Below are 14,713 nucleotides of genomic sequence, written 5' to 3'. Positions count from 1 at the left end.
GACGACCCACGAACACTGTAAAGGGGCCCATTGACACCATTGTAAAGCCCAAAATGAGCAGGCCCAATAAGCGAGTCTCAATCAATCCGTTCTCTTCTACTGACCGTGCCGTCAAAACCAGTTCAGGGCTTGTTCTGAGCATTTTCAGCGTTTGTAAAGCAGCTGCTCCTGGAGCGTTGAAGAGGCCGCCGGAGAGCCGTCGAGAAGATGGCGGAGGAAGCGATTCTCGGCTACCTCGAGAAGAACATCGAAATCTCAGATTCAGGACGCTTCGCCGACGAGTTTGGACTCGATCACAGCGATGTTGTCAACGTCATCAAGAGTCTCAACGGCTTCAGATACGTTGAAGCTGAAGTACAATTTCTTCTTTTCCTATGCTTAAATCCTATATGTTTCTTTCTGCCACTATGAATACTCTCTCGATGACTGTCTTATTCTTAGAATTTTCACTGTGGAGCACTGGGTGGTTCTCTTTAAGTTGGTTTCTGCTGGAAATGACGATTTTGCGAGGCTTTGTTTATGTCATTTGCTTCTTAGCATTAACTGGAACGTGTTGAGCATATTTTTGTAACTTTAAAAGCATTTGTCGTCTTTGTGAACGCGGAACTTCTGTTAAGTTTTGTATTTCGATGGTGTGTGAATAAGCGGTCAATTAATCAGAAACAAATATCTTGTTTGGTTTACTTGTATTCGATAGTTACTTGTTAGTGTTGAGTTGGCTAGCCGTTTCAAGTTTTTTCTTCGATTCATTTGTGGTCTTTCGTTATCTCTTATACAGTTAGTTTGAAATTTACATGAATCATTGAATTTGCATCTCACTTTTTGAGAGATTTTCAGGACATTAAGAAGGAGAAATGGATTCTTACTGATGAGGGCGAGTCATATACTGCAACGGGATCACCAGAGGTGCAGCTATTCCTGGAAATTCCACCAGAGGGAATTCCAAGGGAAGAATTACAGGTAACATTGGCAATCATGGATGTTCATTTTGGTTTCATCTTGATGCATAGTCTGAGGATTATCCCAATTTTTTATTTTCCATCTAAGTTTGATGATCTGAGAGCTGTTTGGGGTGGGAATTTAGGCCTCTTATATTTTAGCATTTTCATTCATTTTTCCAATGGGCGGATTTGGGCCAATGTTATTGCTGAAGCTGTTTGTGGGCCATGTCCAATTGGTTGGTTGTTGCAGAAAAAGCTGGGTCCATCTATTTTCAAAATTGGTTGTGCCCAAGCAGCAAAGAACAAATGGGTTGAAATGGGGAAGCAATTGATATCCCGAAAGGTTAGGCACTTTCTCTTTGTGGGTGTTCAGTATCAATATTATATTGATAAAATGATCTCAAGTGGTGTTTTCGTTATATGCATTATTATAATATTGTAACCAGAACATGCCATCGGTTAACTTCATACCAGTTTTATTCTCTAGTTTAGATATTATACTTAAAAGTTAAAGCTCTTGTGTATTCTTTATGATTGCTGATAAGTTTGTTTTGGCTGTAGGTTCAACATGTTGATGATAAGGTGAAAAACTTGCTCCTACAGATAAAAGATGGAAAGGTGATTATTGGTTTACATAATTCATTTGTTTTGTATAACACAGATTCTTGGATATTTTTTTGAAAAGAAACTGGAGAGAATTTCAGATTCTTGGATATTTCATTCGTTTCTTGTTTATGGTCATACCGTATCCCTATAAAGGAAGTTGTAAAATATTATAAAGTGTTGTAGCTTCGTATCAGATCGCTTGGGACTTAGAAAGTGGTATTGGACTATTTATATACTTTTAAATGATAGGAGTTTGTGATATAATGACTAATATGTTGTTAGGGACTAGAGGCATGGTACAGGGGTGCTCCCTATGTGGCCACACCCATGCCGCAAGCAGCATGTGCCTCTCATGGGCATTTGCTTGGGGAGTGGGCATGGTCGGAGGCCTGGGTTGGCATGCGGCACGACAACGGACTGTGCTCGATGGGGTGGGCTAAGGTGCCATGTACGCTCGGTATGAGCCTTGTTGGGCATGAGATGTTGCAGCGTTGCTCTCCATCCCATGGGCATCCACTCCGAGGTCGATTCTCGAGCTCCAAGCAAGTTTTTCCACCCCGTTCATGGCGGGGGCATGCTTGGCCTCGGTCGTCGGCGTCAGACGTGGGTGGGATCGACAATTGGTAGAGTGCTTGCAAGATGGTCGTTGGAATGTGCGATGGCAATTGACAATGCCACCCACACCCCAACGGCTTCTAGCCGGATCGAACGGCGACCCAGGCCCTTCATCGTGCGGGGGTGAGGCTCGTGGGTTGTCGAGTCTAACTCGAAGTGGGCTTGCTTTGACGATGATTGCACATGGTTCTTTCATTGTTGCCTTTCAAAAATATGTTGTTAGGGACTAGATTGTCATTTCTCCTTATGTTATGCAAATAGTTCTTCATTTTTGTTTCTTTAAGCTTTTTATCATTACCTATTTCACTGCATGCTTTTAAGATTTAGCAGACTGAATTGTTAACTTACAAAATAATCACTCTGAATAATTAATACAAATTTTAGAACGCTTTCTCAGTGTTGCTGGAAACTCTTCAGAGCATCAAATTTTGTGTTTCAAGAGGGTGTAGTATTTCTAGAATTTTTTGTAATTTCTCATTTGTTATACAAGTCAACTAATTAGTAAACGTAATTAGTAAAAAACACCCTGTCTGATTTTGAGGTTGTTTAATCCTCCCATTTTGTTGTCGCGTTTTGAATTAATACTACTATTTCTTTTTGGGGAGGAAAAAATACCATGCCAATTGACTCCTTTGAACTACCAACAATGTTTGGATCATGGATCTTCATAGCTTTTACATAGATTTTGTTGATGTGTCACCTGGTTTCCTTATGGAGGTAGAACACCTGTCTTATTGATGGTTATGAGCTCATTGATTCTCCTCTTGCCGAGTGCTAATGGAAGATACCTCTGGTCTAATAGTAGGTACCTTTGGTCTAATTGTAGGGTTAATTATAGACTTGATATGTTCCCGTTTTCCATGAGCCAGGGGCGGATTTTCGCAATACTATACATAGGCCCTAGATTAACTTCTGATCACTAGCCTATCTGTTTGGATTTCGGTCTCATTAAGTGGGGTTCTAGCCCCTTTGGGTTTGAAAATATGTGGTTCACTCGCATGTTATTTAAATCATCTATTTTGTTTTAGTAGGGCTTTAGGGTCGCCGGCATGGGAAGCTTTTTGTTTTATAATGAAGCTCAGTGGTTTGGAAGGGAGTTTGAGGGATTGGAATAAAGCGGTCTTTGGAGACATTAGCTTCTATAGCTAGTGGTTTGGAAGGGGTTTGGAAGGTAGTTTGAGGGATTGGAATAAAGCGGTCTTCGGAGACATTAACTTCTATAGCTAGAAATTTTGGAGAGGATCAAATCTTTAGATGTTCTGGAAGGAGGTTTTTTCACTTGAGTTGGGGGAGGAGCAATATTGTTGAAAGGAAATTTTGTGGTGTTTATTTGGAAGGAGGATGCCAACGAGAGACATAAAGCTTAGGTTAGTTGGGTGAAGGAGGGAAATTGGAACTCTTATCCTTTTCCTAATTACGCAAGATGGAAGCGAGATAGGAATTACATTGATTACCACATTGATTGCCTAGAATCAATGGGGAGGTGGTGAGAGAGGACGAGGAGATTGCCTTTCTCTCTCTGGCCTTTATGCTCCTCCCTCATTTCCTAGGCCCTTCTTGGAAGGTTTGGATTGGTGTCCCATTCCTAATAGGGAAAAGGAAGGCCTAGAAGCCCCATTCATCCTGGATGAAATTAGAAAAGTGGTTTTTGGTTTTGATAGGAACAAGTCTCTTGGGCCTGATGGCTTCAATACGACCTTCTTTTTGGATAGTGGGGAGGGCATTATTGAGGATTTCTGGAAAGTCTTTAATAAATTTTACGAGGGTTATCGAAACTAAAAAGGAGAATGATAAGGTTAAGGATAGGCAATGGTGGTGGTGTCGACAAAGCTGCATGAGTTTAGGGCCATGACCTCGTGCTTGAAGAAGTTGTTTAAAAGGTCGTCTAATAGAATCGGGGTGCATTCAGAATCGGTGGTGCAGGTGTAGTTCAATGTCAATTCTTTGGTGTCGCTCTGAACCATGCGCCAGTATGTGTCGTCCACAACAGTGTAGCTTCTGATCATGAGGAGGAGGAAGCGAGAGAGAAGTGTGGGCATGGCCATGGGAAGAGAAAAGAGAAGTTTGGTAAAGGAGAAGAGAGAGAAGCTCTGGGGCAACCAGATGGGTAGTACTTTCATATTTTTCACTTTTTTTTCTTCTTTTGTTTATATAAGTAGTATTATTTTCGTTTTGAGATAAGGGTATAATCCTTCACTTTTTTATTATTTTATTATTTTTTTGCTAACGTGTGGGGTTTATGTCTTGAGAGAAATGGTAGAATTTTTAGAGGGGTGGAGATGTCTAGGGAAGAGGTGTGGAAAGTTGTTAGGTTTACTAACACATCTTTGTGGAGAGTTGTTAGGTTTACTAACACATCTTTATTGGCATTGGTTACTGAACCATTCTGTAATTATGTAGTTAGACTTTATTTTTTGGATTGGAGTCCATTTGTTAGCTCGGATTCTTTTTGAGGGGTTGATTTTTTTTATTCCCTTGTATTTTCATTCATGTTTCTCAAAGAAAACTTGATTTCTCACTGAAACAAATTTCTCGTTCAAATGGTTGGAGGTTTGGCTATCTAAAAATCGTTATCACCATAGTCTAGATTGTTGTATTTTTGTTTTAATAATTTGTAAAGAAAAATACTTGGCTCCTTAACCGTATGGAGCAACCTTGTCCTTACCATCATTAAATATTTGATAACTAAGAGTGAGAAATGAAAAAACATGGATTTTTTTTAAAAAAATAATGAGTTCTCAACATTTTAATGGTTGTAAGGACAAGATTTGGTTGTCACCGTGGCATTAAGGAGCTAAGTATTTTCCATTTGTAAAACATCTTGGTGTAGATCAGCTAATACTTCATGATTTTGAAATTTGACTCCAGGCCATTCAAGATGATGACATTAAGGCTCTCAAAGCAAGAAAGCTAATTGTATCACAGTAATTATCATTCTTCTCCTTTTCTGATTTGTTTATTCAGTAAATTTTAATATTTTTTTAATTTTATTTATATTCCTCTTGTGGATGTGCTTGACACTTGGACCTCTGTATTTAGTTTTCGCATTTTTCTTTTGATAGGAAGTTTTCATACTGTCTTGGACTAGGCTTAATTTTCCCATACCTTAAGAAGAGTAACTCTTCATATGCTTTCAGCACTTGCTACGTAATTCTTTCTGTTTGTTATATTAAGAATACGTATTTTGACTTTTTAGAACGTGGAAGGGCTATTCAGTGAAGAAGGGTCCTAATTATGCTCCAAGAAGGAAAAAGACTACTACAGATTTGACACGAGAAAATCTTCAGAGGTCTTCCATTTGCCTTATCTTGTTTCATGCTGAGTTTATTTCAAGACAGTATGCTTTTAAAACTCATAATTTCTCTGAAGATTTGCTCCGATGTGTTGTTAGTTAAAAGTGTTTCTGTTTTATGTATATATGCATCCAGAGCATCCAGAATCAGTATACATATAATATGTGCATCCAGAGTCAGTTCTTGAGACTTGGTATTTGGTTTGACATTAAAGACTCTCATTTCCTACTTATTCATCATTCATTTGTCACGTATTGTGAATTATAAAATTTGGTTTAAAATTCTGTTCCCTGTCTCTGTCTCTTTCTTTTTCTTTTCCTCCTTTTTCAGTTATGGTACTTAATCTGGCGTTTTTTTCCTCTTAATACTTGGTTGCTGATGTGACATAGTCTAAGATACTCACTATAGGCATATACATGTCAGTTCATTGCTGTTGGACGAATGAAATTGCAAATGAAACCTTTTATCATGTCCAGTTTACTCATTTGTTTCTAGTTCATGTGTTGTAACTTTAAACAGCTTGGAAACTGATAGGCTTATCTAATATTTTACACTATCTAGAGGAGACTGGAGAGGACTAGAGTTTAAGGACTATAACTTTAATGCCCTAGGCCAGCCTACTGAGGGCGGTCATCTTCATCCATTGCTCAAGGTAAGAATACTCTGTTTAATGTTTATTTTGTGGAAATGGAAAATCCATCTCTTAAAAAAAATTATTAGTTAACCTTAAACCACTTAAGTAAGGACATACTTTGTGAGCTTATGATTATTCCAGTAGTTGATCAAATAATTCAAAGAACCAGAAACTTCAATATTTTTATAACAAGGAATATGAGTCTCTTCGTATGAACTTTAATTTAAAGAATCTCTGTAGCGCATACATTTGGTTCAGAAGGACTATCTAGACCTTTGCAACCATTGGGCTTTAACCTCAGCTTGATCGTTGAGTCTGAAACAGTGTTTTAAATGTCAGTCGCGACATGTCTACAGACTCGACATCGACTTTTTTCCCCCATATCGACGATATATTAAAATATCTCGAGATGTCGCAAAAATATCGACATCTCGACGGTATTTACGAATATCGTAAAAAAAAAAAAAACTTTAAACTAAAAGAGCAAGGCCCAGTCCATGGATTAAACGAAAGTAGGAAGTGGGGAGGGGTTTTATAGGCGCGCTCCCCTCGCCTGTCCCTTTCCGATGTGGGATTGGGACTGGGGGGGATTCCTTTTGCCCTGTTCTTTCTTTTTTTTTCTTTTTCCAATTCTAATATTAATACTATGAATTCCCTTTTGCATTTCTTTTTTTTTTCTTTTCTTCTATATTTCTAATTCTAATATTAATATTAATATTATATAAATTTATTTATTTATTTATTTATTTCAATTTTCACTATTAACCTATTTTTATTCCAATTGAATTTCTTTTTTCAATTCTTCAAATTTAATTACAAAATTTTCAAATTCATAATTCCATTCAATAATAATCATCATATGTACATGGGCATGTATATCAATATTTCATATCTTGTTCAGTTATGCTAGATTTGGTTATAAATTATTAATTATCAATAAAACACAAATAAGCAACGTTGAACTTCAATTTACTAATTCAAATAATTTTCATCAATCTTCATTATCTTCTTCCGACATTTCTATCGACATCGACATTTTCATAAGTAAGTTACTCATATTTTTACATATGATGGTTAAAAGTGATCAATTGTAGCTTAATTAAGTTACCATTAAAGTATTATTTACTAATTAAAATAATTTTTATTATTTTTCATAATTTCTGTGATTTTTTCCTAAATATCCGTCGACATCGACATGTTCGTAAAATCGGGACGTCAACATTTTGAACTTTGGTCTAAAAAACCTGATTCTACTTGTAGATCATGCTTCCCCCTTCTGTCTATGCATACCTTCAGTATCTATTTATGTAGTGAAACTGAATGTCTTTTGCTCTTTATGACTGAATATTTTTTTGACTTTTAGGTCCGAGATCAATTAAAAGATATATTTCGTCAAATGGGGTGAGTGATTTTTCTTATTTTTATCTCTTTCCTAGTTTTTGTTTTAAATAAAAATTTATAGTCTTAGTTCCATATTTCGGTTTCTGATTGTAGGTTTGAAGAGATGGCCACCGATAAATATGTCGAGAGCAGGTAGGAGAGCTTCACAAGTTTCATCAATAGTTTTATTGAAATTAGCTATGTCAGTGGCTCAATGCGATATAGAAATTGAATGTATTTTCCTTTTGCTCCCTTGGTGTTGTTTCTTAATTTTCTTATTATGATGTAAATGAAAAGCTAGCTTCCTCCCGAATATTCTGAAAAGGGACACTTAGGTGAGGCAACCTAACTTGGCATGCACCATAGTGAGAGATATCTTTTACAAATTGCTCTTTTCTTTTACCTTTCTACTTTCACCCTTTTTTCATTTATATATCCGAGGACTCGTAGTCGTAGCATATTTATCTTCCTTTTTCCTTGTCTTTTTCTTTTGTTTATATATACTTTATATGTACATGGCTTGTACCTAGACTCCAAAGATGTCTATCCTTACACCTTAAAAAACACTGGGTTCAATTGGGAAAAAAACTTTCTTTGTCAAAATATTATATCAAATTCTTATTAACTTTTCTCTCTCTTCTGTGCACACAGCTACTGGAACTTTGATACATTATTCCAACCACAACAGCACCCTGCCCGTGATGCACACGATACTTTCTTTTTGCTAGGTCTCTTTAACTTGATTGCAGAACTTCACAAATTTTTATGTTTAGAATTTTTTCTTAACATTTATTTGCTGTTACATCTGTAGCTCCTTCCAGCACAAAGGAACTACCTGAAGATTATGTGGAGCGGGTGAAGCGAGTCCATGAGTCTGGTGGTTATGGATCCAAAGGGTGTGATATCTTTGTTCATCAAAACATCACCTTTCCTTCTTTGCGTGGTATTTCAAAGACTGTTTAGTTTAATGTTTCTCTTTATTATTTTGCCTCTTTCAGATATGGATATGATTGGAAAAGAGAGGAAGCAAATAAGAACCTACTGCGAACTCATACAACTGCTGTGTCCGCCAGGGTGTTATATTCGCTTGCACAGGTATGTCATCATTTGATGTTTTGTTTCTTCAGTGGCTGTTGATTTATAATATAATCAATGCTGGTTAGCTGGTATATTCATTATTAAATACAGAAACAATGGGGCAAATGATGAACTGTTATGCATGCCAACATTCGCTCGACCATAGAGAAAATCCTTTGATTGATAATTACATAGGAAGTCTGAGAGTCCTGTACTCTTGTACTGTCCTGAGAACTTCTTGGCTCCACTTTTTACTTAAAATTAATCTTAGCATTGAACTCGCTCTCTGGACCCCACTCTATTCTACTACTCACTATTACATTAAGGCGGCTAATATGTTTGAAAAGAAATGTAGGATGTCCTTTGGGGTGACTCGGGGTGGCTAAATTAATCACTAAGGTGCCGTTTTATTTATTTATTTTTTTTTTTTGAAATCCGTGTGTCCGGGCCAGCTTGCGCGCACCTCGACTAATCACGGGTCAACCGTCTGACCCTACTACATTTGGTTGACAAAGTAACTCGTAGGATATTAAATCCTAGGTAGGTGGCCACCATGGTTTGAACTCATTCCCTCTAAGTCCTTTACTATATACAAAGGCCCTTATTGACCACTTGAGCCATCCCATGATGGTTCTAAGGTGCCGTTTTATAACAATTTCATTTTTAGTATCCTATTTAAAAAATTATGCTTGTTTTTTACAATTTCGTTGGGGGAGTTTTTCACCTTTCTTGAAAACTTATTTGAATTATGAGCCAAATTTCAAGAACTTAAATAAGATTTTGAAAACTATACATATATTTTTTAAAATTTGGCGTAGATTTTGGAAATGTTTATAAAAACTATATAACAAAATTATGGAACACATGTTTCTAAGCTTAATTTTTAAAACCATAAAATAAAAAATGAAATAGTTATAAAACAGAGCCTAAATTGTCTAACCGAATTTAAAAAAAAAAATTCAAAGAGCGAGAGAATGGTGTTGTCTATTTGTTAAGTCAAAGCTTAGACTACTTTTGCTTATGCTAGTTTCCTAGCTTTTGGGTCGATCAATTTTCCAATTTCATCTCTCAATTTATTTTTGTATGTTTTCCCCAAATTCTCTAGTTAAGTGTTTTGAAATCTCTCTTTCTTCTCAATATTTGTTCACAGAAACCATTTGCACCCAAGAAGTATTTCTCAATTGACCGTGTTTTCAGAAATGAAGCCGTAGATCGAACCCATCTGGCTGAATTTCACCAGATAGAAGGTATTTATGAATTAGCCTATAGGTTTTTGGGTTATGGTATAACACATTTGAACTATGACAATTCTTATTTCTTAAATATACTAAAACTCTTGGTTACATTTCAACAATCAATCACAAATGTAAATATTTGCCACTTGTTTTTAGGTTTGATATGCGATCGAGGACTTACTCTTGGAGACTTGATTGGAGTATTACATGACTTCTTCTCTCGTCTAGGTAATAAATTAGTAAATGTTCTAGCCAAACGTTGATTTTCTAATATATAACCTAATAGTATTTGAAAGGAAACAATAGGATTCACTTCAAGTGCATATTCTATTTTCATCAGGCATGTCCAAGCTACGTTTCAAGCCTGCTTATAATCCGTATACTGAACCCAGCATGGAGATTTTCAGGTGACAAACAATTGAATTTCTTTGAGATTGCAATTATTACATTCACGTGTTCCAAATTTTTGATTCATTATGTTTGTCAGTTATCACGAAGGCTTAAAAAAATGGGTGGAAGTTGGAAATTCAGGAATTTTTAGACCCGAAATGCTGCTTCCTATGGGGTTTCCAGACGACGTCCGTGTTATTGCATGGGGTCTTTCTCTCGAGAGGTAAGGTTCTTGTGTCCTATTAAATGCTGAAGATACTTTTTAGGTATTTACATAAATGAAGGTGTATTTTTAAATATAGCATAAAGTTTGAAATTTTACAAAAGAAAAAAAAAAGCAGTCCAAATCAAATTTAAACTCGAATGTAATATAAAACACTCAGAGTCAAATTTATACTACACTTTTAAAATTAAATTACATATTAAATTTATGCTTATTTTGTAATTTCTCCTACTTTTTTTTACATTGTCTCGGAAATGTGACTTTTCAGGTTTAAATATACTTTTGCCATTTTGAGTTTTGAACTACTTTTTGGGTGCAAGAAACAATTTCATTAATGATATGATATGAAATTACAAAAGTATTATTCAGTGGATTACATGAAGTCACTCCCAATTTGCTAAAAGGGAAGTGTAGCTATAGGTTGAAACAAAGGGGAACATTTACACTAATTAATAACTAAGTAGACTATAGCCTCAAAGATCCACTCATTAGGAAGATCTTTATCATTGAAGGCCGATCAGAGGTCCTTCATTGGAGCCTCCTTTCTCGATGATAGGGCATAAAGAAGGGAATAGGTGTGGTACAAATTACAACGGCCCCTTGGTGCCTTACTAATAGGAGATTCTTTTGTAATTACAATATAACCTTACTCTCGTGATTGGAAAGCTGTAATGTATTAGCTTGTTGGGGGTGCCTTCTCGGCCCCCGCCCTTAGGTTGTTGCTCATTTGTTACCTCTTTTGAATGAAGCTTGTTGTTTCTTATTAAAAAAAGGTGTGGTCCAAAGGTTTATCATTTGGCCAGGGATTTTTCTAGAATGAAGTGCTGCTTCCGTTGCCAATTTTGTTAGCCAAACGGTCAGATCACATTTTGGGTCTTTGGGATTGCTTTCCACGGGCCTTTTGCAGAGGGGTTGATACTGGTTTGAAGTTCCTTGGCTACTTTAGATGGCATAGGGAAAAGAGAAAGGTAATAGGTGGGTAAGTTTGAAGGGGTGGCTTGGATGAGGGTAAGTCCCACCTTTTGAAAGAAAAGAATTCCTGAAAGAAAAGAATTCCTCCAAGATTGCAGCCGGGTCCCAAAAAGAGAGGGTCCTTTGTTTGCTATGTAGGGATAGTCCAAGGGACGAGTTTGGCCTAGAACCTTTTTTGGAAGCAAACTTATTTGCTGAAGAATCCAGCTTGCTGTCCTCCAATATACCCGAAATTTCAGATTTCTGACAATTAACGTTGAGCCCCGATGCTTCCTCAAAAAGCCGAACAATGTTGAACATGTTGGTGAGGGGGAGGTCATCAAATGGAGAGAAGAGGATGGTGTCATCTGGAAATTGCAAATGATGGATGTCCAAAGATTTGTTACCAAGGTCGAAGCCTAGATGAGGTTAAAGCTTGCTGACTGGGATATCACTACGCTAAAAACATTAAAAACCAAAATGAGTAGAAAGGGGATAAAGGGTCACTTTGGTGAAGACCTCTAGATGCGATAATTTTGTCTCTCGGATGACTGTTGATGATTATGGAGAAGTTTACTGAGAGATAGAGCCTCGAATCCATCGCCTCCAAGTTATGCCAAATCCTTTTGCTATTAGAACCTCATCTAGGAAATCCCAATCAACTTTATCAAAAGCTTTCTCTATGTCAAGTTTGATAACCACACATTTTCTCTTCTTCCTATCTCATTCCTCTGACCTCATTGGCTATTAGTGATGCATCAAGGATTTGTCACCCTAGAACAAATTGTGAGAGTCCTATTAGGATTAGTTTGGGAATAGTATTAGTATTATAGTTAAGGACATTATGGTAATTAGATTGGGGTGAGTTTGTTATAAATAGGGGTAGTAGGAAGAAGAGAAGGATATCTTGGAGTAGGTGAGAAACTTGAGAGAGTTCTCGGGAGAGATATAGCCCTCTCGAAAGGCTATTGGTATTGTAATTTTTCTTTTGATATTGCAATATAGTTACTTAGTTTCGTTTAGTATATTTGGGTTCCTAACACAAATGTTGATTGCTCTTCGGAAATAGGGTGGCAATACACCTTTTAGCCTTTTTTAGAGGACTCTAACTATAATCTTGTAAATCCCCAACTTGTAGAGCATCGAGCTTTTTAGGGATGAGGCAAACATAAGTTTTGCCGAGGCTTACAATGATGATTCCAGTCTAAAAAAATCCTACAACACTTTTATGTTTTCGGCCTTGAGTTGGTCTTTTGAAATTTTTATTTTAGTTTCTAAACTTTTATTTTTATTTTTTAAAATTTTGATCCTCAACTTTTGAATTTCAATTTTTAGTCTTTTAATTTCCAGTAAACTTAAAATTTGGGTTTTGTTATAAAAACACTTCAAGTTTATGAAACTAAGCTATTTTATTTACCAATACCTCAATATGTCAAATATAAGTAAATCACTCGGTACAATAAGGATTAATTTTGAAGTTTGTGAAAGTTATAAAACTAAAATTAAGATTTTAGACATTGAGAGACCAGAGGAAAAATGGATAAAAGTTAAAGGGACCAAAAGAAGAGCAAAATTGTAAATGAATAGATGTCAAGAGACTAAAGCTAAATACCCATTACTTTTTAGATGAATATTAAAATGATGATTCTTCTGTTGCATCTTGTCCTTGCACCAGACCGACCATGATCCTGTACGGTATCGATAACATTCGGGATCTCTTCGGCCACAAGGTAGTCCCAATACTCTGTCTAACTACAACCTACGAAAATGCATCATAATGTATTTGATTAGCTTCGCTTGCTTTCCCCTTACTCTATATTTTCTCCAGGTGGATCTCAATCTAATAAAGAAAAATTCGATGTGCCGCCTCGGAATCAATCCCTCTTGAGCTAATCAAAACTCTGGAAGCGCACTCGAGTGTTTCGGTACCATTCTGATCTCCATTTTGATTTGTTTTGACTAGCGGAGGGCAAACTCGATCGATCAAATGCCCCTTCTCTGAAGTTGCTTTGATTCAATTTCAAGACACCTCTATAACACACTATCCATTTAATGCATTATTGAAGGAATGGTTATTTTAAAAAACAAGTAGATCCTTTTTTTTTTTAATTCACACAATTGAGGAGCCATATTCTTCTTACATGTTAGTTTTGGAAGGAACTTGATGACATGTAGATATTCTCTTGAAATCCTTGATTTATAAGGGGATGTTTATGGGTTAGCTACAATAACAGGATTAGATGGCTGATTTGATTTGATTTGATTCGGTTTTATTTTTAAGTTGATATAGTTTTTCGGTTAAATTATAAGTTGGGCCTTGAAGTTGTTGAATTTTCATGGTGATATTTATTTAGTTTCTATATTTTAAGGATATTTTAGTTGTGAACTAATTGTGCCACCAAATATCCGTTTGAAATTAACCCATCATGTAATATTTAAAGGATAAAACTTGAATTCCCATGTAGTTCAATACCATATAGACAAACGCAAAGAGGACAAAATAGGAATTCAGATGAGCTTTCTCCTAAATCTTTAGAGGAAGTTCTTTCCATATTTAAACATATGGGGAGTTAAGTTTTAACGATAACTAAATATAGTTTGAAAGTTTAAGAATTTGTTAGAAGATTTTGAAGTACAAATATTTGATAGATACAATTTTAACCCTCCATTTGATACCAAACGATTTTAAATTCTTTAATTTACAAGTCAATTTTTTTTTTAATTTCTTTATCTTATTTGGAATGAGAATGATTTGAAATGAATATAATTTTATATTTTTATTTGGATGTTCAACTAGAAAGCAAAATAATATAGAAAAAATTTTGTTTTTCATATGAAATTAAAATGGTTAAATTTTGATGTTTCAATTTTATGGAATATTAATAAAATGTTAATTTCAATGGATATTTCTTAAAAAAAAATTATACAATTTTGTAACTAATATTAAAAATAACAAAAGCATCCCTCTTTTTAAATTAGTTAACATTTATTAATACTAATTTTACATTTTGTCTATGTTTTTTTTTGTGATACTATCGAAATGTCATTCACATTTTATGTCAAGGTCGAAGGATATAAGTGTAAATTTAATACCTTGATCTTTTTTCTCTCTCTTCAGGTAACTTGATGTTCTAAAAATATTTAATAATATGTTAGACCATGATTCAAGTGAAAAAAAAATGAAATTGATATTGAATAGGAATTTTTTTTTTTAATAGTGAACAAGTGGATTTTTTTGAAGTAAAATCGGTAGGGTTTAATCATACATGGCTCGTTCGTTAACGATTTTAGTTTTTAGTTAATGAGGTTTTTTTATAATTTTTTTTTTGTTTCTAGGCCTTTGCTTTTAAAAAACAAAAATTATATTT

At 35.4% G+C, this 14,713-nt stretch overlaps 1 protein-coding gene across 1 annotated transcript; it reads left to right on the top strand.

Annotated features, from left to right (window-relative positions):
• Nucleotides 1–119: 119 nt before the first annotated feature.
• Nucleotides 120–13,603, top strand: LOC111022634 (phenylalanyl-tRNA synthetase, putative / phenylalanine-tRNA ligase). The gene is made up of 18 exons (XM_022299810.2): nucleotides 120–354; nucleotides 838–960; nucleotides 1,192–1,284; nucleotides 1,503–1,559; nucleotides 5,031–5,086; nucleotides 5,359–5,451; nucleotides 6,017–6,107; nucleotides 7,453–7,490; nucleotides 7,584–7,622; nucleotides 8,121–8,197; nucleotides 8,281–8,365; nucleotides 8,468–8,564; nucleotides 9,697–9,793; nucleotides 9,938–10,009; nucleotides 10,122–10,188; nucleotides 10,269–10,394; nucleotides 13,021–13,075; nucleotides 13,174–13,603. Exons 1-18 carry the CDS (start codon nucleotides 208–210, stop codon nucleotides 13,231–13,233), a joined length of 1,473 nt encoding a protein of 490 aa, XP_022155502.1. The 5' UTR covers nucleotides 120–207; the 3' UTR covers nucleotides 13,234–13,603.
• Nucleotides 13,604–14,713: the final 1,110 nt, after the last annotated feature.

The sequence above is a fragment of the Momordica charantia genome (genome assembly GCF_013281855.1).
Source record: "Momordica charantia cultivar OHB3-1 chromosome 10 unlocalized genomic scaffold, Mcharantia_2.0 BLBB01000010.1, whole genome shotgun sequence".
NCBI lineage: Eukaryota > Viridiplantae > Streptophyta > Magnoliopsida > Cucurbitales > Cucurbitaceae > Momordica > Momordica charantia.
Note: the sequence above shows the minus strand (reverse complement) of the source record. Positions and strands in the feature narration are given on the sequence as shown.